Genomic DNA, 27,678 nt, shown 5'->3' with positions numbered 1-27,678 from the left:
AATGCCAGCAGTCAGAATGGTGTACGGATTGGACGTTTGCCTGTTATGTGCTGATTCTGATGAGGGCTCTGAGGGGCCCACTGCACAATATAAATTATGCTGGGACTTGCACTATAATTTTTGTGTGTTCATATATAGAAAATCATTTTAAGCCAGGTTTCACCATTGTATTTTAAACCAGAGGTGATTCATATAAGTAAATTAACTAAATCTCTTTAATAATTGCAGTATTCTGTAACTATAATTTGCTAAATGGAACTTGCATTATTTCGAAAGTCAAATTGTTAGTTCTGATTCTAATTTTCATTGTTAGTGGTGGAAATAAACACCTTCTTTCTTTAACTGGCATGGGGCTGGACACACAATTCCCTTCTGATGACATAAGGAAAATTATGTAAGAACTACTGATAATGCTCTATCTTCTCTAAATTAGTGTACTTCAGATATCATTTGGGTGCAGCATTCGAGTTTCTGGAAGTTTATATGATCTAGAAAAACAGAAGACTGACACAACATTACAGGAAGTTTGCCTCATGACTTCCAGACAAGCAAGTCATCTAGTGTGACTAAGGGAAAATCATGCTTTAGGCCTGCTGCACGTTACATCTTCCTCTGTCTCACCTAGACAGTGTAAAGCAGTTTAGTTGATGGATACAATTTTTAATAATTAAGTGCCAAGCTTTTTGAAGTTTTTCACATGATGCAGTGGGAGTTCAAAGAGGACGGGAAGTTTGTTCATATCTGTTAACGGCTGTACTCGTAAGGGGCAAAGAGTCTCCTTCCTGATCTGCGCTAGGGAGAAATTGATTAATAATAAACGGTTGGATAAACAAAATGTATAGGAAGACAAGTGAACGAGAGAGTGAGATCTGAGAGTATGGAAGAAGTACTAGCTGTCTTTTGGGAGAAGGGGGTCTTACTAAACGAGACGGGGGCTGCAAAGGAGCGTGCCCGCGCTCACACGAAGCAGAGAAGAGGCTGCTGCGTGAGAGTAGTGAGGACGGAACGGGGAGAATGCGAGGAGGAGAGAACACGCTGCCGGTTCCTGGAAGTGAATGCAATACGAGGAACCGAGAAACAGGAGGGGAGGCAGACGGGGGCTGGCACTGCCTCCGTGAGCGAGGGCCGGAGCGGCGGCGGCAGCAGCGGCCCCTCAGCGGCGGCGCCATGGAGACGGGCCCGCCCCCGCGGGGCCCCGCCCGCTGCGGCCCGAGCGGCCTGCGGCCGGGAGCGGAGCCATGCGGAGGTTCGTGCCGTCAGGAGGCCGGTCGCCACTGGGCTTTTCCATCGGAAGGCAGTGCGGTCGCACGGCATCCTGTTGTGCCGCAGGTTGTCCTTCGGAGCTCCCGATGCGTCGCCTGCGCATCTCGCGCCCTCTTCTCTCTCTGGGGACCCTCTTTCTTTTCTGTACTCTTGCTGCAAAGTGCCCTCTCTTGTGCTGTCCCTGAGTCCAAAGCACTATCTTGTGCTCCTCTCTACTGTTTACATCTAACGGGTTTATCTTCGACAGTCTGCCTGCCATCTGCTCTTCTGCCTCAGAGCTGTCCATGGAATCCTTCCTTGTGGGCTCTGCTTTCTGGCAGCCAGTTCCCTTGGCAGTGTTGTCTTTTGCCGACACTCGATTGTCTTTTCCTCCCACTGTGCACTTCAAATTTAGTTAATCTTTTTAACTGTGGTAGCTACCTGATCCATTTGGAACAACTGTTGCTGAAAATGTGATACTAAAACAGCAGATCTTTCAGTGTTGCATGTTATAGGCAGGAAGGCAGTACTGTTCATGAATATCCATAATTGTGACTTTTTAAAAAGTCATCTACTTCTTACCCAAATGAAGATGTTACTTTAACACTAGCACGGTCGTGGGATTTGAACATTGCCAACAAGAATCAGAATACGAAGAGAAAACACTGTTTTAATTAACTTAGGGATAAATGTGAAATCTTGGCCAGCAGAGTTGAAAGACCATCAGATCATTGTGTCCTTTAGCACTGTTTGTTCCTCAGTATACCTGGGAAGACCAAACTCGAATTTTTTTATACTTCTCACATCCAACGATCAGTGACTCATTTTTCGATCCCAGAGACCTGGAGTTGTCTAGATTGTTTGTGAAGAAAAATGTTATTTAAATTATGACATCCTTTAGCATAGAGATATTGCGTAGCATTTTCTGATCTGAAAAATCTCTCATTTAAAGATATTAAAGAGACACTATTTGAAAGGCATGCTTGTCTGATTTGTTTTCTGCATCCCTGTGCTTATTCAGAAGGGATTATCTGCAAGCAGTGACACAGAATAATACTGTAGTGAGAGAAGCTATATTTCCCCAAATCTCTGGAGAGAGCTGAACAGAAATGACAATTTTTTAGAGCATCCATACTGCTTAAAAATGATGGGTTTTTTCATCTACAGAATTTATAATCAGATAAGAGGCAAATATGGAGAATAAACAACAGGAAGAGGTGGATGTGAAGCAAGTAAAGAGTTTTGCATGTAAAAGCACAGGCTCTCTCTGTTGATTATTTTCTTTTTAACTAAAAGCAGACAAATGGGACACAGCAGCTAATATTGTTAATGAAAGAGAGGGCTGAACTGTTCCTTGATTCGTCATACATATCTCGAAGAAAAGGTAAATATGTGTGCAGCTTTCAGGGTGGAGGGAATAAACACTTATTTCTGTCCTGTCTGCACATAATTCTTGTTTAATGTAATTACTGTCTTCAGAAATAACAGTCTCTTTGGGGTTATTCTCTGCTTAAAATGGTAATTGTTAATAATAAAATGCTGTAAACTGTGCTGGATCCAACTACATTTATAATGTAGAGATGGCTGGCTAAGTTTTAAATATTTTTTTTTTTATTTACTGTGGGTGATCTGGTCAAGATTCTGGAATTCATCAAAGATTACGAAATTATTGATGTTAATATGGTGCATATGCAAATTCATTTAAAGTCAGTTTAGGTGTTTTACATGGAGCATGTCCTTTGGGATTGGAATGACGAATTTGAGTCTCTTAAATCCAGCAATTGCCTCTTTGCCAGGCTGAGCTGGATACTGATCACAGTACAGCAGTCGTTCTTCTGATCTGCCTTGCCCTTAAGGGTTTGGGGATGAACAAGGGAGGTGCAAAAATGTATGTCTAGACTACACTGAGACAGCACTTCTGATAGACTTGGTTTGTATACATGAGTGCTGGCTATGGGATTCAGAGTACTTCAGGTGAAGTGTAAATTTATTTTAGCAAAATCTAGCAGAATGTGAAAGTGAATATGCATTTAGCTGTTTGTTACTCTCCAGTTTTAGTTCAGAGTTTTGACTCTGTAGGTATTATATGATCAGTCTTATCTAATCTATTCCAACGGTCATTCAGCTACACAAAAACCCTGTAATATAGAGTTGAAAGTAAATAGAAGGTTGCAAAACAGCACGATAGTAATACAGGTTTGTTTGGCTGTGTGACAGGCTGCTGCAAACCTGTTAAGTCTTTAAGGGATTAATGCAGAGCTTTAAAGGTTCAGTGTATCATTAGAGAACTCACTTGATAGCAGTATCAGCTCCTCAGATTTGATCCTGACGTTACTGGTATTTTTCCACTGGATCGTAGAGAAACTTTTTTGTTGATAGCAATTAAGAATATTGGGAGAGGAGGGGAAAAGATACAGAGATGCTTCTATTTTCAAATGTATCTAAAAGATCAGATTTCTGCTGGTCAGCCCTTGTTCTGCAAATTTTTTCTTAACAGAAAATTTTGGGTGGAGGAGGAACTCAGTTATACTTGAGTGGAGATCTTGCACTACTTTTCAGCAGATCCTCTATATTCTGTATGCAACTAACCTTTGGAAGGATTGTTTGGGAAATAACATATATTGTTATAATTGGTTTCCACTAACTCACGGGGAAAGATGTTATGGTGCCTGTTTCTTTAGGAAATTACAGCATCTTATTGTTCAAAAAATTTTATACGTGGATCCCTCATGCTTTTTAATGTAAATTTATTTTTGTTAGCTCTAAGAATAGTCATATAGGTCATCTGCTTGAGGATTATGTGAACCTGAAACTTCACATGGAGCAAAAGATTCAAGAACTGGAAGACACTGATGGCAGAAATTGGTGTAAGAATGTTGGAAAAGCAATTTTGTGTTGCTGCAGTGCCATCTAGAAATCATTTTTCAGGGGTTTTTTTTGTTATTAGCATGTTCTGGTTTAACATTGCTATAGTTGTATAAGCTTTTTTTTTGGTCTATTGTTTTATCTCTCTAAAAATTGATTACACTTGTAATTACAGTTTAGAAAATTATGCCTTGCTTGTGTAGTAGCTGTTACTTTGCTTGTTTGACAGCTACCCCTTGTAAGGAATTGCTTAGAATATGTTTAGTAATGTGAGAGTGCGTAAGATTATTTTATGTAGTAAGCACGCTGCTAAATTCATTAACCTTGAAACTACAGGAAAGGTCAGCATCTAAAAAGCAGAGGTAGTCTTAGGCAAGATGAATAAATGTACACTGTTTATCATACTCCTAATTTCAAGGTGCTTCCCCCCTGCTTCTCCTTCTTATATTCCTATATTTCACCACGTTAGTATTCTTACTAACGGTGAAATTTTATCTTCAACTGTGATACCCTAGGGAGGCATTATACCATCTCTTTCTATATAACAAACTTTAAAGAAAAACAAAACTTTCCTTCTTTGTCTCTGTATAAAAATGCATTTGATATTGGAATTCCTTTTACTAATTTACATATGAATGTGTTTAGTCATTAGACCTAGAACACTTAATTTTTGTCCTGTCAACCAAACCAATATATAATATAAATGGAAGCGGTATTGTTAAGCAATTATGTCTTCCACCCAACACCTGCCAATCCAAGTCTCGCTGCCCTCAGTATAGTAGTCCTGCTTAAATAATGAATCTTCATCCAGGACTCTCTTTCTCATGGGCTTCCTAAAGACAATTTATGAACCTACCTGAAGAAGTGTGAGAACCAGAAGAATATTTGATAACTGGTTTGGAAGTTATGGTGTTTTCTGTGGTTGAGCTGTAATGTTAAAGGTGGTTAGCTGCTGTCCACCAGCGTAAGGCTACATCATCTAATACACATGACTTCTCTTACCACACTGGAGAAGAAAAAAATTATCTCAGTTGTTTATGCTTACAACTAAAGAAGCACATCTTCCGTCCTTGCCACTGGATCTCCTGCAGTTATTCCCCCTAATCTAACATGACTTTGTATCAATTAGACAAAAAGCCTTGTTATCTCATTCTTTTGTTTTCAGTTGTATTTTATCAATTTAATTCATCTAAGTAGTTTCTCTCAAACACTTTTAAAAATACTTTATCAGTTTAGCCACTGGATGGCAGCTCACTGCAACCATTTAGTTTTCTGGAAAATCCATGGTCTCTTTATGAACAGTTTTTCATACACTTATAAAACATAGGTGTTTTGAGGCAAGAATTTCACATTTGTTCGTATCTTTACTGTGGTATCTTTACTCTTGTCTTTAATTTTCATGTTTTGGAGTAACTTGCAATGTTACTTCAGGAGAATTTCACAGTAAACGCACATTCTGTAGTACTGTACTTGAGTTTGAAATGTAAAGTCTTCTAACAACAAGTGATTCCCCCCCAAGAATGACAAACAAACAAAAAATACCCACAAAACACCCTTAGTTTTTATTCTGCTGAAATCAACAGCTTTGCTCTGTGTATCATAGGTCTAAACAACAACTGTCTCCAGCAGCTGAGCTAGAGTGGATTCTGAAACAGAGTAAAATGCAAGCAGAACTTAACTGGCAGCAGCTCTGTGAGAATGCTGAATGTAATTGGTATCAGAAATCAGAGGATCCAACACACAGCCTTTCTTCATCAAGAGAGGAGGTGAGAATTTCAAATTAACACTGTTTAAGAATCATTTACTGCATAGAGAGCTATGGAGTTTGTCACCATGGTGTTTCTCAGGGAAATATGAGTTTACTTGTCTTTCAAAAACCTGTAAAATTTACAATACAGTATTTCTGTATTGTGTACAGCAATTCATTGCATGTATCAGAAATCAGATTAATTTTCATGAACAGAAATCAGTTTAATTTTCATGAACAATCTCTAATGGTGGCCTTTTCTCCCTTTCCATGTAAGCAAGTTAGCTTGAGAGATGTTTTTCCTTTGCCATTGTAGCAAAAGAAGAAAGATGTCTCTTGGAGCAGCCCGAGGGCAGAAAGAATTTCAGATCACAGTACCACTTGAATTCTATCAAGGGATCAATATTAGTTCTGAAAAGCTCTTGGGTATTTTTGTGTGGAAAAAACCACCTATTTTGTGCAGTGTAAAAACTTCAGCTTCTGAAAAATTAAATACATGTTTATTGTTTAGAGACTATTAGACAATGGTCTAACAATTCTCAATGCCCAGTTGCACTGAATTCACAGGTACAGAGGAAACACTTGTTTCTGAAGTTCATAATGCTGGCATTTACTCTAGTGTTTTATTTTATCACTGTCTTTCCAGAATTTTTCATAGGCATCAATAGCTGCAGCAAGTGAACACATGAGAGAGATAAATCATAATTTTCCATTTTACATGAAGAAGATAAGACAGTTATGCTAAATTATTTGTCTGTTGGGGCAGTTTTGACAGAGACAAAAGGAATGTGCTTAAGTCCCTGCACTATGTTTTAAAGTATCCTTGATTTCCTTCTTTTTCTTTTAACTTCCCTTTTCCTTTCCCTTTCCCTTTCCAGTCCTTACCTTTCCTTTTTTTTATCCCTTTGTCCTTGAGCTACTGACATCCTCTGCCTCCCCTCCATTCCTTCTGTCCCAGGTTCAAGGTGATCTACAGAAAACAGACTACAGGTTGCATGAAGTGAAGAGTGTTCTTTCTGCTTTTACTGTTGAGAGAGAACAGACAATACAAGCATCGTTTAATCACAGTATTTCACCTGAAGGGGAGAAACAGGTTAGACAACACTTAATGTAGACATGGATGAATTCATTCTAAGATAACAATATTATGGGCCTTGCTTCCACTGAACTTACTGTAGGCAGTTCATCTGTTTCATATGTTTCATTCAAAATATAGGCATATCTGTCCTGGAAAACACATAGATTGGGTGCCATGGGATTAATTATGACTCTCATTCATTACTCACTAGCAAAAGGAGGAAGCTGAATATAGACAGCTGCTCCAAAATGTGACAACATACTGTACCACCGTGGCAATCAAATGGGAAGAATGAATTTCTGGAACCTCATTCCTGAGGTTCTGTGCAGTTCAGGGTAGATTTTAAAGTTTAAAAGTTAAAACTTTAAGGCAATGTTTCAAAATACTAATATGCCAGCCGTTTAAAATATTTTAATGTTTTGTATTTGAGTATCACTAGCTAGTTTTCCTTTCATTGCTGCCTCTTAAATTGCTTATATTTTAAAAAGCCATTCAAAGTTTTAAATGTAATGCTGGTTTGAAGTCATGCTGAAGGATAATGCATTAATAGTAGAAAACTGCCTTTGGTAAGAGTGAAAGCAAAGTGTATGCTGCAGTGCACTCTATTGGGTGGCTACAGGTGCTCAGCAGTGACCAGTTCAGAGCATGTTACCAGAGCTTGCTAAGAAAAAGCAGTTTTGGTTTTGTTTGGTTGGTTTTTGTTTTTTCCCCGGGAATTTTCTTCCCATTTGTTGTCAGGGAGATGGTGAATGGACAGCGATCCAGAGACAAAAGACGTGGCCTTGGCATACCATTGTAATGGTTCCGGGGGAGTGGGAGAAGCGGGGGGAGGGTGCAGACATATTCTGGCAGTTTCTTAGCTGGGGGTGGGTAGTGCTTGCCCTGTTGGGAGCAGAGACGGTCGTGTGGGTTTTCTTCGTCTGGGACCTGTCCTGCGCAGCGGTCTTTCAACCCTGCCGCGGAGCTCCGCCTGCCGCCGGCTTCTGAGTCTGTTGCTTGCAAGAGAGAAAGGGCGGCTCCATTGACTGAGACTTCGCGGGCTGCCAGCGCCGACGGAGACCAGCACAGTCCCCGCGGGTGCCTGGGGAAGCCATTCCCTCCGCCCTCCTCCCGGAACCGCCGCTTGGAAGGCCCCTGAAGCTGGAGCAGCACGTCCGCCGCACCTCTTCTCTGTTCCGTAGTGGGACATCATAAAGCCCGGCCTCCCTTCCCAGCGTGTACCAGCTGCCGTCAGCGATGCCGAAGACCGATCACTGCTGGCGTGGGTGTCTGGGGGACTCAATCCTTCTTCCCTCGCTCTCACCTGAGCTGCCATCATCAGCGGGGAGGTCCCGATCTTGCAGCTGACGCCGCGGCAGAGTCACCGCAGCCTACAGCGCCCCATGTCGGTTGTCGTCGTAATTACACCAATGGGGAAATGCTTGATGGGCGGGCAAAGGCTGTTAGTGGATTTTCTTCTTATCCTTGCTGCTGTTGATCGTTTTGTTGTTTTATACACACACACACACACACACATATATGTATATATATATATATATATTCTAGTAAAGAACTGTTATTCTTTTTTCTACATCTTTGCCTGGAAGCCCCGTAATTTCAAATTCATAATAATTCGGAGGAAGGAGGAGATCTTTCCATTCCAGGGACATTCCCCTCTTCCTTGGGAAATATCTCTGTTTTAAACCACAGCAATGTTATTGTCAACAGATGATCTCCAATGACACTTTCAAGAATTTGACAAGTCAGAAAGGGGACTGCTATTGAGCCCATAAGTTCCTTAAGGGGAAGGTTTACCTGCACATGGAAGACAGATAAACCACACCTGCAGAACACCAGTTATAAAACAGCTCTGGCGCCATGGTCCTCTCCATGTGTACCTCCTCCTATGATGTTCTCAGTACAGCACTTCTTTCCCAGGCAAATCTTCAATAAAAAAACACATTTATGTATATATTCTATGTATGTATTCAAGACAGCCGAGAGCTGTGGCAGCCAGAGAGCTGGGACAGAAGATAGGACAGCCGAGAGCTGTGGCAGCCAGACAGCTGGGACTAGACAGCTGAGAGCTGTGGCAGCCTGAGAGCTGGGACAAAAATGTATATTGTAATTGTAAAATTGCTAAAAGTAAAGGGGGAAATGTGGGGGCCTGAGTTAACTTATGTATTGTAAGCATATGTATGGCAGTTAAAGATCTCTCTATTGTATTAGTGACCCCGCCCTGGTTCTAGTTATTGTAAATGGGCTGCAGCTGTGATGTCCTTGATTGGGCAGCAGCTGTAGCCCATGCAGGTAACTGAGATAAAAGGGGGCGGGGTGGTCAGGGAGAGCTGGGGAGAGGAGCCCTGACTGAGAGGCAACACCACTGCTGTGAAGATCTGCCGTGAGAAAACCACCGAGAAGCTATGAGACTCAGGAAATATAATTATACAACAATATGAATACAACACATTTATTCTCCTTCTATGGTACTTTTCTCCCACATATGTTCATGGGTTGAAAGTATTAGGATCTGTGTGTGTGGTGGTGGTGTGGAGAGAATATGTGTCACTTATTAATGAAGGGTTCTTTTTGTCTTGTACTTTTATTTTCCAGATATTTCTGTATGATGAGGAAAGTTCTCTGTGTAAATATATCCCTGCTTTGGAAATAAAAAAGCTGCAGGAACAGAACGCCAGCCTTCGGGCTGCTATTACACAAATGAGGAAAGAAATGGAGAGTCTTGATGAGCAGATGTTGTCTTCTCTTCCTCAAACAGAAGACAGACAGTTTGCAGAGCAAGGTGAAACTCTTGACAAAGAACTTTAAATTCAGTTAAGGAAGTTTAGGAGTTGTAGTCATAACCTATGAAGGCTCCCCAATCCATGAGTGTGTAAAAATTGTAATTTGATTGCACCATACACAAGAACACAGTGGTCTGAGATTCTGTTTACAAAACAATTATTAGTGAAAAGAAACACACATACACACTCACACGGTATAAGTCACTACAAAATTACCACTAGAAAATCAATCATGTCTTGATTTTGCAAGAATAAAGCAATTATATGTATATTACAGAATTCCTGATAGCGAAGCCAGTATGTAGAATCACAGAATGGCTTGGATTGGAAGGGATCTTTAAAGATCTCCTAGTCCACCCCCCCCCTGCCATGGTGGTTTACAGTCCATTTACAGTCTGTCTACTGAAATGGTGTACAAAAGGAGGTTCTGGGGGAACTTACTACTATCTACAACTACCTGAAAGGGAGTTGTTGTGAGGTGGGGATTAGTCTCTGTTTCCTAGTAATAAGCAATAGGACAACAGAAATAACCTCAAGTTATGCAGGAGGAAGTTTAGATTGGATATTTTTAATTAAATATTAAAATTTATGAAATATTAAGTAGTTAAGTATTAAAATTTTCTTTTTGAAAAGGCTTATTCAAGCATTGGCACAGGCTGCCCAGGGAAATGGTTGAGTTACCATCCCTGGAGGTGTTTAAAAGGTATGTGTGTGTGGACATTTGAAGACGTGATTTAGTGAAGGACTTGGCAGTGTTAGGTCACTGGATTCACTTGATGATTTTAAAGGTCTTTTCCAACCTAAATCTATGGTTTTATGATTCTGTAACTAGACAAACTAGACATTTATATGCATAAGACAGTGTTCTGAAGCAGCTCTTGCTATGAAAGTCTAAACTCTCTATAAATACATATACATTCCTATTATCCTCCTCTTTTAGGTTCATTAAACACAAACAAAATTTCAACTGGAACCACACTGAGCAACATCAAAGTCAGTTCAGCTAAGTTGGATTGTTTAGTAAACCCAGACATGGAAGAGGTATGCTGAGATTTAAACCACCTAAAAATATCTGTATGTATGTGCAGGTGTGTAATTAAATACCGAGTGTATTATTATTGTTTGAGTAAGTATTATAAATGGAAGTAATATGTGCTTATGTGATTGGTCAGATGAAAGCCAGCAAAGATTTTTTTAGCCAAACTTACTCTTATTCTTTCTAGGCAATAAATTTTGACCAGTCAACCCTTGGCACAAGTCACTTCTGATCTTGCAAGCTGGTCTTGATGAGTTTTTTTTCCTACTTGCAAATGCTTAAGCTACTGTGTGTTACTGCTTCAGGTTTTCCATTGCAAATCCATATTTTAATGCTGAATTACTTATGCTTTATATGTTCAGACATGTAGCAAATAGGGGATATGCAGGCCAAAACTTCAAGTGAATAAAATGCTGGAATTGTAGTTGATGCTGTCTTCACTGAAGCTGGACTATTGTTTCTTGCCTATTTTTTCGGTCTGCTTTATTTTTAGTTTTTTCAGTACATAACAAGCCTTCTTAGACATAGACTGAGCTGAAAGCAGTCCTGAAAATATCTTAAAAACAATGGGCAATACTTAATTTTACTTTCTTACGGGATTTTTCAATTGTTTATCATTAGCACTTTTCTACTCTTTCTCTGTGCTTCTTACATTTATTTTTTAATTGCATACTAAGGATGTACTTAAGGCCATGAAGAATTACAGGCAAAAATATTTCTACCTCAGGGAGCTCGGAATCTGTTGAGCAATAATGGTAACTAAACATAGGGGTGCAGGTGAAGTCAGTAAGCAAAGCCATATAGTGATAGTTTTCTTTTTTCCATTTAAAATAACAGAGTTTTTGTGATTACAATCTGGAAATTATAGGCTTCAGCACTAAAGAAGAAGAGAAAAGTTTATTGTGGAAACTAGTAAAAATAGCATGTAAACTTTTGCTTGTACATATATTTTTCTATTTGTCTTTTGTATCAGCTCCGAGGAGAGTTCTTCTTCCCACTCTTTTTTAGTATCCATCTTTTCAGTGTTTTCTCTGTTTTGTACTGCAGAATTTTGCTCTGGGTCTAAAGGTTAAAAGATTTCTGAGTTCCACTCCTAATTCTACAGCTTACAGTCTGAAAAAAAAAATGTTCTGTGCAATGCTGTGGAATATTTTTCAGAAAAGTTCAGGGAAAATAAGTTTAAGCAAATGGCATTCCTTGCCCCAGCCAGGTGATGTGCTTTTGTCTTTTGATCCAGTGAAGGTGATCCACAGCGTGACAGCCAGTGGTCCCATGACTGGTCATTGCCTTCACCTTGCTTTATGTTAAGCTTTAGTATGCCAATTTCACCAACGAAGGTAGACTGTAATAATTTCACAATCACACACACACAATCACACAGAATCACTGGGTTGGAAGAGACCTTCAAGATCATCGAATCCAACTGAGCCCCAACAGCTCAACTCAACCCTGGCACCCAGTGCCACATCCAGGCTTTTTTAAAACACATCCAGGGATGGTGACTCTACCACCTCCCCATTCCCGAACTTTATCACCCTTTCTGTAAAGAACTTTTTCCTAATATCCATCCTATATTTTCCTCTGTGCAGCTTAAGGCTGTGTGCTCTCTGCCAGTTGCTGCCTGGTGAAAGAGACCAACCCCACCTGACTACAACCTCCTTTCAGGGTGCTCTAAGAGACTGATAAGGACACCTCTGAGTCTCCTTTTCTCCAGGCTGAGCACCCCCAGCTCCCTCAGTGGTTCCTCACTGGGTTTGTGTTCCCAGCCCCTCTCCAGCCTCGTTGCCTCCTCTGAATGCTCTCGAGCGTCCCAAGGTCCTTCCCAAACTGAGGGGCCAGAACTGGACACAGCGCTGGAGGTGCAGCCTCACCAGTGCTGAGTGCAGGGGAAGGATGACCTCCCTGCTCCTGCTGGCCGCACCATTCCTGATCCAGGCCTTCTTGGCCACCAGGGCACACTGCTGGCTCATGTTCAGTTTGCTATCAGCCAGTACCCCCAGGGTCCCTTTCTGCCTGGGCACTGTCCAGCCACACCGTCCCCAGCCTAGAACGCTGCAGGGGGTTATTGTGGCCAAATGCAGGACTCAGCACTTGGATTTATTAAACATCATTTTATTGGATTCTGCTCATCCTTCCAATCATTCCTGGTCTCTTGCAGAGCCCTCTTACCTTCCAACAGATCAACACATGCTCCCAGCTACTTGTGTTACTTGCTTTTATACAAACTGCTAGATATGTGTCAAAGTGCAGTTTATTTTTCCTTTCACTTTGGTGTCTTAGAATTTTTAGACTCTAGTCCTGTACTAATTTCTCTACCTTTCTCCCCCATACTCTTTGTAGGCTGGCATGCTTTCTCAGTAAGTTCTCAAGAGCCTTCCTTTTAATGGTAAAACTATCCAAAGAAATAAGAGCATGGGAGTTGCATGGCACAATAAGGCAACAATGGTTTGATTTTTTCTCGGTATGGATAATAGCTTTCAATGTGTACTTCTTGAATCATAGTGTTTAGGGTGATTTAGTTGAAAACTGATTGAGATTGCACAGTTAGCTAGTTTATATGTAAAAGGGTAAACATACCAATGAGTAATTGTAAAACAATTTTAGTGCATGTGATACATTCAGATCCTTATGGCAATGTGTGAAATGTAAAATCTTTATGGGGAGATGACTGTTCAGTGAATGATGACTATTTAAATGGCTATCAAAAAGTCTCCTCTGCGGGGGCTGAAAGAAGACAGACAGACCTTGAAAAACAAGGATGCGATCTTTTGGGTATATACCTTACCAGTATGTGTATGTGCAGGTGGACTCAGATTGCCAGAGACATAACATTGTAGAATCTTTACTTTTCAGTAAATGTTTTAAGTTATATCTACCCCTTTTGTTTGTGTGTACAAATGATAAAACAATGTACACAAGGATTAAACAAAGAAGGATTTGTAGCAGATTGCTATTTGGTGTGAAGAGCTTTTTTCCACATTTTATCTTAAAATTAAGTGCTTTTTAGTTAACAGTTATACCGTGTTTATCCTATGTGTATTATTTTACACTTACAGTTGACAATATCTGTGGGAATGTCTCAGGCTGTTACAGTGTTTTGCTCCACAGTTTAATTTGCCCAATACTGCTAAAAAAATCTGGAAAATGGGCCCAAAAAAATGGACTGTAGCCTTCAATTTTACACTTTTTCTTCAACTGATCTCTCATGCATATTTGTACAAATCTCTGAACCTGCAGACCGCATTTTCAAAATATTTATTATAAGCATTATCTGTTTTATTTAGGGGGCAGAACCCAAAGTTCTTGAAGAAAACATGGTCAATTTTGGACAACAGCTACCCGATGTAGGTACTGGTAATGGTTGTCAATATAGTGTCAAACACACTCTACAAGGAATGCAAAATAAACTCAAGGAAGCAGCAAGAAAAATTTCAATTCTGAACCAAGAAAAGCAGCAGCTGATTGAAATGGGAAACAGACTCAGGGCAGAACTTGGAATGGTGTTAAAGGAAGGTAAATTTATTCTAAAGGAAAGTGCTAGCTTATATATTTAGAATAAAATTGACAGGGAATCAGTTCATCCTCTGAGCTGAAGAAAGCTAAGCTACATTATGAAAAAAAGGTGCTGAACCTTAGTGATCCTTGATCTACATAGCTCATGTGAGACTGTGGTACTAATGCTTGTAAGGAAGATTAGGGTTAGGATAGGAGATGCTAAGATAGAACAAAAGTCTGTGTAGTGACTTTTGCTGATAAACATCTTAGATGAAGAACTCTCTGGTGCCTAGATGTCAGTGCGGGAACTGGAACTGTAAGACTTTGTTTATGAGCAGAAAAGAGGTATTGTATTTCTTGGAATAAAAACTAATGCTTTAGGAAAGAGGAAGAGAAAGCAGAATAAGTTTACTGTAAACTTGAATTAAAAGTATATATAATGTAAAAAGATTTCACTGCGGATATCTAAGTTCCATGCACAGTTTTTTCTGGCAATGAAATAAAGGGAAAAAAGCATGAGGCCCATTTCTGCATTTGCAATGAGAAGGCCTGTGTTCTGTGGTTCATTTATTATCTGCTGTAAACACTTACTGGAAATGCAATATGGTTGACAAAATATCAACAAAGAATGCCTTCCTCAGTATATTCTCTCTTTTATAGGAGTCTGGCATCCTGTTAGCTCTAAACACTGCACAGTTTGTATTGCCTCTGGTAGTCTTCTTCCAAGAGAACTTGTCAAAAGAACACAGTGTCAGCTATCAGTTCTAAAGCATCTACAGCACAGACTCACAACACAGGTAATTGTATGCGGTTTGAAATTTAACGATAATAAGCCATTAAGCCAGTTCTGATTCCATTAATATAACCTAAAATTCTGCATTTAAATTACTCTGACTGAGTTTAGCTCAAATCTATCTTTGGAAGATTCTGTAGAATCGTTGCATATCTGGAGCTGGAAGGAACCCATGAGGATCTTTGCACCCTGATGTCACACAGGACAACCTAGAAGTTAAGCCATTTAAGTTAGAGGCATTGTCCCAAATGTTTTTTGAACACAGAAAGGCTCGGGGGCCATGACCACACCCTGGGGAGATTGTTCCACTGCTTGACCACCCTCTCAGGGAAGAATTGTCTGAATTTTTCCTGATGCAGATTTAAGCCATTCCTTCACATCCTATCACCAGACACCAAAAACAAAAATCAGTGCTTCCTACTCTTCCATCATGAAAGGAAGTTATAGAGAGCAATGAGGTCATCTGCCAGCCGCTTCTTTTTTAAGTTGAACAAGCCAAATATCCCCAGCCACTCCTCATAAATCTAGCCATCTAACCTTTACACCATCTTTGTTGCCCTCCTTTGGACATTTTTTCTAATATTTTTACATTCTTCTCATATTGTGGAGCCCAAAAATGCACACAGTACTTGAGGTAAGGCCATATCAATGCTGAGCGTAGTGGGCCATTAGCTTCTTTTGGCCGGTTAGCTGTGCTGTGCTTAACACACTGAAGACACAGCTGGTCCTCCCGGCCAGCAGGATGCACTGTTGACTCATGTTGAGCTTGCCAACAATCAAAACCCTTTCTTCAGGGCTGCACTTCAGCCTCTTGTCCCTCAAATGTATGCAGTCCATGCCTGTAGTCCCAGGTACAGAATCCAGCCTTTTTGCTCTCATTAAATTTCATGCAGCTGGTAATTACCAAGCATTACAGTATATCGAGGTGTCTTTGTAAGGTCTCTTTAGCCAGAAGGGAATCAATGAGTCCTTCTCATTTAGTATCATCAGCCAACTTCGTGCACACTCAACTCATGCATCCAGGTCATTGATCAAAGACTGGAGAATATTGACCCTAAAATTGAGCCCTGGCAAACACCATTAGTGACTGGCCACAAGCCAGATGGTTCCCCATAAGTTTAAATGGTTTGGGACTTCAAAAGTAATATTTTTAAACATTATCTTCAATCAAGGTATTTCAGAAACAAATACATTTATGCAGTGTAAATGCAATCCTAAATTACAAATTTTGTAAGGCTTACTTTTAACTGAGCAGGAAAGGCTGTTTGAAGGATTTGCACTATGTTCTAACATAAACTTTAAAATGATTAATCAGTCAGGGTATTTCCAAATACTCACAATGGTGGGATTTTAAAGCACCCATGTCCAAATAACTGTAATAGCACCTTTTCCATCTATAAAAGCAAGATATATAGTTAACCTGTGTCATATATTTTGTAATTAAAATGCAACATTTCATAGTTAAATTGCAGCTTTTATCAGAGAGACTAATGAAAAAAATCCTGGCTTCCCTAGTAGTTAGTGGCAGACCTCCCAGTAACTTCGATAGTGAGGATTTCACTATGTACTTTACTTAATCGATCAGCAGATTTGTTCCTGTGAGGATTGAGTCAGAGCAGTTGATTGTTGTTGTAGTTTTGAAGGCAGTAAACAGTGTTCTTTTAGAAAGGGTGAGGTTGTTGCTCTGAGGTATAAAACTCTAGTAGAATTATTAACCAAGTTTCGCTGAGGAAACACTTCCTCTGGGAACCACTCTGTGCAAGTTGTTCCAGGATTTGGTCACCCTCACAATAAAGAAGGCTGTCATTTGTTTGGGGTTTTCTTCCCCCTTATACTTAAGCGAAGTGTCCTGTACTTACCTTTTTGCTCATTATCCCTTGGTTTTCCACTGTACAGCACTGAGATGTCTCCAACTCAGTCATCCTTATCTCCTTATAACATCCTCATCAGATGCTTATACATGTTGAAAAGATTAATCTATCTCTTCTGGAGGCCAGCAAGGCCAGCTGCCCCAACCTCTTCTTCTACATCCAATGTTCCAATTCACTGATCATCTTTTTGGCTGTTTGCTATTTTGTGGAATGCCTCAGCGTGCTTGTGGATTTATAATTTTTTCTGTATGCTTGTGATCATCTCATTAACCTAAAGTCACAAGATTGGCATCCTTTGTTCACTTGAACTTTCAGTTCTCTGTTTCAGAAATAGTGACCTGTTCATTAAATGCTAACACTGGAAATAATTTTTACAAAGAAATTCAGGTTCAGCAAACCACTTGAGGAGACCTCTTGTGACCTGCTTGTTTCATCTGTGCACTGCTGGTATTGAGGTCTGAAAAAAATTGGCTAAATGGTTATACCAAACATACATAAAAGTGACTTCCAGATCTGGGCAAAATTACCAAAATTCAAAACCACGTTTTTTTTCCTTTTCCACCTCTTTAATTATTCTTTCTTTCATAGCTCACCTTAGAACTTTGCTGACTCTCAAATTAAGACCAATGAATAGTCATATCCATCCATCCCAATCTTCTCTTGCCTTATTTTTAATGAGCAAGATACTGTGTTTGTATTTTTCTACATATCTCATGTCTCCCATGTTCTGTTAAAAATCATTAAAGATGATTCTTACTTTTGTTAGAATAAATATATTTTTTAAAATACAGTATGACTATGGCACTTGGAGAGGTAGAATTTGGCTGTGACTTTCCAGATGGTGAGCTAAATGCTGGGAGTAGTAGTTCAACTGCTTCAGCTGATGGGTTGCTTGGAGGTCATGGCTGAAATGGCTGTCATTGAGGATCTTTCCACCTCTGGAACCTTTGAGTTCATAATGCCTATACTAGAAAGCATAGCCCTTCTTACATCCAAGCTCATACTCTCATTCCAGGCCGCTCTTTACTCAGAATATATCTGCTGAGGCTTCAGCTCCTACACAAAAGCTGAGCTCCAGATTGACTTTCCAAAGAATACTATTATTCTAGTTTGGGTGTTTTGATTCTAGGCAACCCTCTTACTGGCCGGGCTACATTTGCTCCTGCATTCCAAGATCTTGATCCTTATAAAAAACCAAGAAAATTTATTACTGTCAATGCTACAGGAATTTTACTGTCAATTACTTTATGTGATGGGCTTACGTTTTTCTTTAGTCTTAATTACATAACAGAAGACTTCAGTGTTTATTTGCATCTCCTTTGACAGGGCTGAAGCAGTTAGCTTTTCATCAAATCTCACTTTAGTTGCTACAAGTTGAAAGTTGGTGAAACTTTGAGAGGTAAATTACTTCATTTTTGCTGCTGACTATTTACTTTTCCATAGCTGCTTTATTTTAGTTGGGGTTTTAGGTATTGTTTTGGAGTTTTTCTTCTGTAGTTTAATCACGGGAAAATATGAAAGTGAAGGACCCCGATGATATAAGCTTGAGCAACAAGCAAGGTGATAGTAACAGCACCAGGAAATGTAGATATTGAACAGATTTGATACTAGGTTTATTATAAAGGTAGTTTGACCCTGTTGATCCGAAGAGAACATAACTTAGTTTAATATTATTTATAACTGATTATTTTAAATCTAGCAGTGTAACAGCAAACTGAGCTATAAGGATTTAGTTTTAGGGACCATGAATTACTTGTGTTAATGTAATATTTCACATTAGGAGCTGCAGTGCACAAGGCAACAGCAACCTTCAAGGTTCACTTCTCTTACTGCCTGCCCTAGCTTAAAGGAAGAGGAAGCTCCAAGCAGCTGTGGAGAAGAAACAGGATTACCATCCAGTGAGGTACAGTGCAGTTTTATGACCAATGTAATTCACCTTCATTTGGCTTTTTCAGTTTGAATTGCTCAACAGTCATCTCCTCGAAGACTTAAAAACCTATGTCTTTTTTAAATTCGTTGTCTTTGTTATGCATTGTTCCTGTACAAAATAGTATTTATTAACACTAAATAAACTAGGGTTTCTCAATCACTGCCATGATGTTGTAATTAATCTTCTTGTACAACCTTTCAAAATTAAAAATAATAATTTTCTTTTGTCTTGCCTCTTGCCGAAATCCTCTTTCTTTCCAAGTCCAAGATGCCACTATGAAATGTAACCAATTTTCTGATCTCTTTGATGTGAAATGTATGTATGTCTGTAAGATTGTGTTTGAATTTTAACAGGTTTGGATAGATTTCTCTATTGAAAATCATGGGCCAGATACATTCTCAGCAACAAAGGAAGATACTACCACAGAGATTTTTCAAACGCAGCTGCTCAGTCAGAGTCCTAGTCATGTCCAACAGGTTCAGCTTTCTTCATCTAGAATGCATAATTTCTGTCAAATTTTAGATACGGGATCAAGCCATTCTCTACTCAGTCCTCAAAAGAACACCAGCCAGGGTAAGCCTGCTTTGTAAAGCAGTCACAATATTTGACTCTTCTAGAAGTGTGGAATTACGGTGGATTCTGTTGTCGTTCACTAATTCTTTTACATACTGCTCCTGTTGTTACAGCCCTGTGATCAGAATCTGAATGAGTTACTTGAAGGGAATTTCACGGTTGCCAGCAGAAGTAAGAATTAAGAGGAATGTCCATATAGCTGTCTGGTTTAAATGCCTTCATTGCAAATACTTCTTCACTGTTTTTAAGTACTCCTGTAGAATGCAAATTCCACTTTTGACATAGTCTAAAACTTAGCTGGGGCAGATAAAAATGTGTCTGTTTGAGAATTGTACACTCATATTCATATGCAATTAATCACATACAGACTGCAGGAACAAGAATGCAATCACTGGATTAAGGGAAGTGATTTGTTCCCCTAAATTTGACACTTGTGAGGCCACTGCGTCCACCTTTGGACCCTCTTGTACAAAAGTGTGACAAACTGGAGTCCAGTGGAGAGCCACTAAATGGCTGGGGCATGGGAACACATTACACAAGAAGAGGTTTAGAGAACTGGGTTGTTCAGTGTAGAAAAGAGTAGGTGAGTGGTCTGATTGGTGCTTTTTAACTCTCCAGTGAGGGATTTTGGAGAAGACAGAACCAGACTCTTAGAGATGCACCGTGAAAAGTGGCAAATGGACACAAGCTGTGTCAAGATACATTCTGAGTAGGGAGTGATAAGCACTGTGACATTTCACCCACAGGTCCCATCCAGCCTGTGTTACATCTATTTTTAAACCAGTGTATGAAGGCAATGAACCATCTTTAGTAGCTCACAAGAAAAAATAATATTTAAAAGGGCTTTCAAAATGAAGAGTGGATTATAAGTGTATTTATTCACAACAGCAATGCATTGCAGGGACAAAGTAATGTGCATTGACAGACCTGTAGGACTGGAATGGACATAGTGCTAAGATTCATGATTCTCATGCTTTTTTTGTGAGGCTAGGACTGAAATAGGAAGAGCATTTCAGGCCAGGCCTATATTGACAGGATAAGCAAAAGGATGTCTTTGAAACATTACTGATAGTGCCATGCAGTTTCGTGCTGTTGGATGTGTGATGCAACAGCTCTGGCAGCCTTACAAGGACATCAGTTTCTTAATGTCTAGAAATTTCCAGCCACTGTTGCAAAACTTAATGTAGATTTTCAGGGATCTAGAAATAGCAAAAGGGACAGAGGATACTGCCAACGTGGAACAAGTGAAATGTGAATCAATAAGGGATAATATTTTCCTAAGACCAAGTTTAATTTGATCTCTGCATCCAGATTTATATGAGGCATACCACAGTGGAACTTCTTACTCAACCGTGCAGGCCCAGAAATACTGCATTGCAAGAATACGATTTTTAAACACACTATATTGCTGCTTAGCTTTCTCCTCCAGGAAAAGGTGTCCTTAATTCCACTGGACTGAATTCTGTATTTCAGAAAAAAAATTATGAAAGAAAAATCTTTCTCTTTTTTTGGAACAACATCACCTTAGAAGCATTACATATAAAATTTTCAAATTCTTCTCCTGATTTTTAGCAGAGGCTTGTATTATTTTTCAGGCCTGAGCTATGGAAATGAATTCAATCTTTCCTGTTTAAAACCACTGTCATTGAGACAGAGTGACTTGGAGCTGGGCTTTCAGGTGCAAGTGACGCGTCCAGAGACTTGGAAGCTCAGTGGCAAAAAATGATTTGCAGCAAAGCATGCAAGTTAGTTTGCTTATTCAAACCCTTTTTTTTTTTCCCAAGTTCAATTCTGTCAAAATTGGTAACATCAGTAGATGTGTTTTGTGGGAATTTCTGGTGAAACGAATTGTAGCTTGAAAATTATTTTTCTGAACCTGTTAAACAGTTTCATTTTTTTCATGTTACATGTACCAAACAGCCTACTGGCACTCAAAATGGTTGGCATGTCAAGTAAGCCCTGCAATTTGTTGTATTTCCAACCTATTACACAATGCAATGACTAAATGTGTTTTGAAGAGTTAATGACTACATCTTAATTACTGAAGTGGACTGTTAATATACTTTATTCATTTCACCATCAAATTCAGACCTTGTGTAAGCTTCCAAGCAAGTCAAAAGGCTATGAGATATTTTAATTTTCTCTCTCCTTACTCTACCTGCTAATTTTCAGTTTACTGTAAAAATTAGATGGATTTCATAGCTTGTATGTAAATTCTGCAGATAAGTAGGAGGAAGATGTTTAGAAGGATCATAGGTCCCTTCTTTAGGGGTTTTTATTGTTCTGTATTATTGAAAGAAAAAGAACCTCCTAGAGATAGACAGATACAAGCCATGATGATATTAAAAGACTACATAGGATGCATAGGCTGTACAAATAAGAAATACACCTCTGTATTTCTTTACTTTTTAAATGCTCTATCCCAGAGTTTGAGAGCAGGTGGAGATTTTGATCGGTGATCCACATCATATGCACCTTGAATGCTGACAACAAGCCTCCCTCAAAGGAAAGCAGAGCCTTTTTTGATTTTAGAGGAAATGTCAGGCAGGAGGAGGGGAAGATTTGTAAAACATTTAGAAAATGGAAATTTATTTTCTTCTGTTTATCTTGATAAGTTTACTATTCTATTTGCTATTGAAGATACTTACCAGTTTTTCCGAGGGGAAAAAAGCAAACATCACCTATAGAAGTTCAGCTGTAATAATGCATTTAGCATGAAGCCAGTACTGTGAAGGGTTCTGTGTGGTACTGTGTGAAATGCTCCTTATCAGCTCCAATCAGCTATCCTTGGGTTAGCAGAGGATGGGTCAGTGCAGGGGGAATATGGGTGTAAGGCAAGCTGTGTCCCCACTAGTCATTTGACTTATACATATTTAGTATAGATGAAACTTTGTATTTTCACATCCCACACCCCACCACCACAAGTATTCAGAACCCTGTCCTCAGTTTAATAATTTGGGTTTACATTGTAGCCTAACAAAGAAAAGGAGTGAGCTGCTTTGGGGTAAAGTAACTTTTTTATTTACTGCTTGAGTTTAGATAGGGGAGTTTCTTGTACTGTAATTCTCACTGTAACTTGCAAAGCTCTGTTGTCTGAAATTCCACACTTCATGGATCAAAAGTTATCTTAAGTGTTTCCACACTAGACAGAATTTCAACAGCTTTGACATCACTGACAGTTCTAAGAGCAATCCATGTGGGTAAAAAGCTGGCCAGAGAAAGAATCTGGTAAAATATTAACAAAGAGAAACAGTGCTCTGGCTCGGGCTTCATTCCAGCTCCAATCAGAGAAACTCATGATCTCTTTTCTGCATTACGTAAAACTTCATCTTTGAAGTGTTTCACAAATATTAACTAATGCCCTAGCTACATTTTCTTCATTTCTGTGTTCTTCTCCTGAATAGGAACTTGTTTGAGTTGGTGTTCCTTCAGAAGCACTGTTAGCCATAAGCAAATATCTAGTGACAAATTTCTTAAATGAAACTTCCATCTGAGGAAATTTCAGTTTGCCTATACAACATGCCTGCATATATATCTTTTATCCTGAGGGGAAAAAATCTATGAATGTTCATTTCTGACTGAAGTTAGCACACATCAAATGGAAGATATGTTAAGCATTTCAATACACTAAACACTTAGTTCCATTTTCAAAAGCAGTTTAGATGCTTAGCTATGATCTTGCTAGCTCTGCTTGCCATGGTCACTTGTGAAGTAAGTTGCAGGCTTGTAAATTAGGTGTGTTTTTTCATTGGTGTGCAAACCAAGCTACAGCATTTAAAGAGTATTTCTAATTCTGGGTATTGATTCTTTATCTTTTCCTAATTTTTGGAACTAACCTTAAAAGATTGCGGTGGTTGATTTTAAATTTCTGTGTTAGTACACATTTTTTACAGTCCAAAATTTAAAAATAGCCATGTAGAATGCTTGTATTCTGTGCTGTTGTTCCAAATACCTAACTAAGAAGCCTTTACTAGTTACAACTGTAGTTTCTCTACTAATGACAGGAGACAAGCATACAGAAGTCTTCACAGGAAGGGATGCAGTCATCCATTGGTGCTTGGTTACTTTGCCTTTAGAATTACACAATTAAGGCCTCCCACATTAATTTCTGAAAGTTATCCCCTTGGGTGAATACAAAAGGCCCTTGAAAACTGAGTATTTTAAAAAACAGACTGTCTGTAAGCAGTGTTAACTGTGTGCTATGGAGCACTGGATCTGCTCATTCCTGTTATTTAGACGACCCACAAGAAGTAGTATTATTCTACCGCTGTTCCTGTTCAAGACAGTAATCTTCGAAGCAATACCTTTCAGACACTGCTGCTTGCACTTTTTTAAATGGTTGTTGTTGTGAAATTCTGCTTTCTTATCTGCCAGATGTGGGAGAGGCATTCAAATGATTAAAGTCCATTTCCCATGCAGGAAAATACACCCAACGATCTTCATGGGCTCCAAGCATCCTCTTCCATACCTTCTACATCTGTAGGAAACCACTAGGTGGCAAGCTGAACCACAGGATATCGCATCCACAGCTCAGGAGTCCACTGAGCTTTTGTCACCAAGCTGATTCAGTGCAGAGATCACACACATGAGTGAACATGTGCTTCAAGCTAAGCCAGTGTATAAAAATTATTTTGAAAAGTGTCGTGTTTTGACATTAGCCACAGTGTCATGCATTGCACAGAGCTATAAACCTTCAATCGATCAATCCATTCCATAATTCAGGAACATGCTGTATTTCCTGTTATGTAGAATTTTGTTTAGACTTTTTACCATGTTCAATGGACTGAAAATTTACTTTCTCCTACTAGTAACTGATCTTTGTCAATTTGTGCACCTTTTATTGCTGTGATTGAGTAGTATCTGGGACTGCAGACTGATGCTTATAAAATTAAACTAGTACAGAATACTGTGGGGTGTGTCATCACAGATTTATTATGATTACTTCTGCTGTCCGCTTTGGCTCTCCATAGAAAATCTGAAGTTAAAGTCTCAATGACTTGAAAAATAAGGGTTAAGTGCCCGGAGCCAAACACCTGTAAATATTACCTATAGTTTACAGTGAATAATGTGAATGAACAGTTCCACTTATCTTACCTAAAGAAACCTGTGATAAGACTGAAGTTCAGTTAGTTGGAGATAATAGTTTTTGGAGAATTATGTGAGAATTGCAAGATGCACTCTGACTGGTATTAAGACCAGTCCCACTGCTTCCTAAACAAAGATGTTTCTTTTTGAGTTAGTCATTTTTGTACAGACAGATATTTTAAATAACAAAACCAAATATTTACATACTAAATCCTTTCCTAAATGAAAGAAGATTGAAAAAAGACCCAAAAGATAATGGTAGCAATACAGCTTTGTCAAGCCAACAGTTACCTCTGAGTCTTTTATATTGTGCATATCCAAACATTTTCTCAAAATGGAGGGAAGGGTAAACTTGTAAAATATGATGTTTTAAAACAGCTGAACAGATAGGTAGTGCTTGACTTGAGCTGTTACACTGACCTTCCAGATGTCTTCCTCTCTTAAGCAATCTGATGCTAATGGAGAATGAACATGTACGGATGAAGGGGGGATTGAGCAGAAGATACTGTGTTATACCATCAGTATGGCAAGCCTTAATGGACTGTTCTGGGCTCCTATGTGCAGAAATGGTCCTGGTAATATAAGATTTTGATAATGTGGCACTATGGCATCAGTATATTTAGAGGAAAAGAGTAGACCAGGTCTCTTCAACTATTCAATCTCATAATTGGATACAAACATAACTACCAAGTATTTTTCTGTCTGTTTTTTGAGCAGGGGAGTTTGAAGTTGTACATTCAATCAAGCAATCTGAAGAATCTTGGCAAAATGTCAAAGCCAAGGATAACCTTGAAACATCAGCTGAAGATTTGACAGTCAGAGGAACAAGGCTGGAAGTTCAGCAGAAGTTAAAATCCAGGAGTTTAATTTGTGCTCATCTATTAAAACCAAAAATCTCTTCCAGTATGACAAAAATCCGCAATTATAATATTAAAGACTGATTTCTATGTTGTCAGCATGTTGTAGGTTCACACTTGCTATGAATTTACTTTGACATCTCTATATCAGGTCTAATTATCAGCCTCAGTTTTGTATGTCAGGCTGAGATATTTGCAGCCAGAAGAGAGAACAAATACCCTGCTTCATACAGTGAAGCCTAAAATAAAGGGTTAATCTGTGTGCATTATGAGGTTACAATCTTCGTTGTTGATACTGATTTATTTTAATTATATATATTAAGATTTTCTTGCATCATGGATTTAGAAATACTCAGTTAACACATAGGTAAAGCCTTGTGCCTTCAGGCAGGACTTGCAGGACTTCAGCAGATGTTTTGTTGAGAAACTGTAGATGTGATTTAAGCTTAGAAGTGGGATGCCTCAACCTACTTGTCTTCTAAATAACAATGCAACCGTTAATCCTGTGCAGCTATCTTTCTACTTGATAGAAAGGGGTTTCAAAAGATTGCATCTGAGTCTTGCATCTTTTGTAGCTCTTTCCACTTGTTCAGAGAGCATGAAAGAATATAAAATTAAATTTCTATTGTCACACCAGTGATTGTATTTTCCCTTGACAAGAGATTGTATGGACTTCAAAGCAGTGAGAAACACTGTTACAATGTTAGAATCATATATTCATAATAATACAGACATGTTGTAAGAAGTAAGTCTTAAAATAGATGAAACTAGAAGAAAACTTGAATGAGTTGTGATGTAAGAAAGGATAGCTATGTAGTAATGATCATGCCGGGACACTAATACAAGTGTTCTGGCTATGTTTAAAAAAATCGTTTATTTTTGTAGCATTTCCAGTAATGCTGAGCTGTCCTGCAACATTACAGAGATGACCTTTCCTATAAGTAAAGGAAATGCACATGAAAAATTAAAGAAAAAACTTTTAATTGTGGGGATGGTCAAGCACTGGAACAGATTGCCTGGATGAGTTATGGAGTCTCTGTCTGTGGAGATACTCAAAACTCAACTGGACATGGGCCTGGCCAGACTGTTCCAGCTGACCCTTGAGTTGAGGGCTTGGACTAAGTGATGTCAAGAGGTACCTTCCAATCTAAGAGATTCTGTGATTCTGCAAGTGGTATCACTGAAGTGAATAATACTTATCAGTTGCTGCTAAATATATAAAATCTAAAAAGGATAAACGAAGGAAGAGAGCTACTTATGCATGAGTGGTTTTTTTTTGTGGAGTGTTTTGTTATAGAAATGCTTGCCTGATACACTTTGCAAGGAAGTGTTCTCTTCAGCACCTGATAATATGCTGAAGAGCGTTTGAGAATTGGACTAATTATTTTGTACTACCTGCTGAAAATATTCTGCTTTAGTGCAAAGGTGCAGTGATATTATAATCAGATGCTAGAAATATGCAATTTCATGAGATGTTGCTAAGTTAATATAAGGCCTGAGAGACCTTGTGAGCTTCTTTCTAAACATTTTCATTACTTGAAAATCCTGTCATTTGATTCAACATTGTTCATAAGCCAGGACAACATGATGCACTCCCTTGAACCAGGCCCTGAATGAGTTCTTTCTGTAGCACAAAGCATAGTGGTTTCTAACAACTACAGGAATTTTGGCCCAGATCACACCAGTTAGAGCACTCACTGGTTATTTCTAGAACTCAATGTGTAAATTCTAGATTTTATAATAGCTGTAGATCATCCTGAAAATGTTTTTGTTATTTACGTGTTTAATATTGACCTACAGAGATACACAATAGTTCGGTGGTATGAGATTCTGTGCATATGTTAAAAGCAGCATAAAAGAGCAGTTTGTTCCATGGTATTTGTAATACTACATCTGAACCTGGAAAACATTTCTCTTTATTCCTTACACCGTAAGTGTAAGCTAATGGACTGCAGACTTCAGAAATGCCTTTGTGTAGGTTTGTATGCAGGTTTCTGTGGCTTTTTTTTTTTGTTGTTGTTTGTTTGTTTGTTTGCTTGCTTGCTTGTTTGAGGGTTTTCTGTTGGGTTTTTTGGGGGGAGGGGGTTGGTATGGGTTTTCTTGTTTTGGTTTGGGTTTTTGGGGGGTTTTTTGGTTTTTATTTGTGGTTGTTTGGTGTGGTGTCCCACTTACTCCCCCTCCCATGTCAACTGGCATGCCTGTTCATGCAGACGTCTTGCCAGTAATGCAGCTTTAATTTATTCAGTTTCCCTGAGAAACAGGTTTCCTTAAGTCAACTGTAGGTAAGGAAAGATGATAGCTGGGTTGTTTCATTTTATTTTACTTG

General features: G+C 39.0%; 1 protein-coding gene across 1 annotated transcript; it reads left to right on the top strand.

Moving 5' to 3' along the window:
• Nucleotides 1–1,194: 1,194 nt before the first annotated feature.
• Nucleotides 1,195–27,649, top strand: CCDC57 (coiled-coil domain containing 57). Its single transcript, XM_063175555.1, has 10 exons — nucleotides 1,195–1,246; nucleotides 5,711–5,873; nucleotides 6,813–6,947; nucleotides 9,525–9,711; nucleotides 10,653–10,753; nucleotides 14,033–14,261; nucleotides 14,904–15,040; nucleotides 18,688–18,810; nucleotides 19,191–19,410; nucleotides 25,213–27,649. Exons 1-10 carry the CDS (start codon nucleotides 1,239–1,241, stop codon nucleotides 25,434–25,436), a joined length of 1,527 nt encoding a protein of 508 aa, XP_063031625.1. The 5' UTR covers nucleotides 1,195–1,238; the 3' UTR covers nucleotides 25,437–27,649.
• Nucleotides 27,650–27,678: the final 29 nt, after the last annotated feature.

Source organism: Melospiza melodia, chromosome 24, assembly GCF_035770615.1.
Source record: "Melospiza melodia melodia isolate bMelMel2 chromosome 24, bMelMel2.pri, whole genome shotgun sequence".
In the NCBI taxonomy this organism is placed as follows: Eukaryota; Metazoa; Chordata; class Aves; order Passeriformes; family Passerellidae; genus Melospiza; species Melospiza melodia.
Note: the sequence above shows the minus strand (reverse complement) of the source record. Positions and strands in the feature narration are given on the sequence as shown.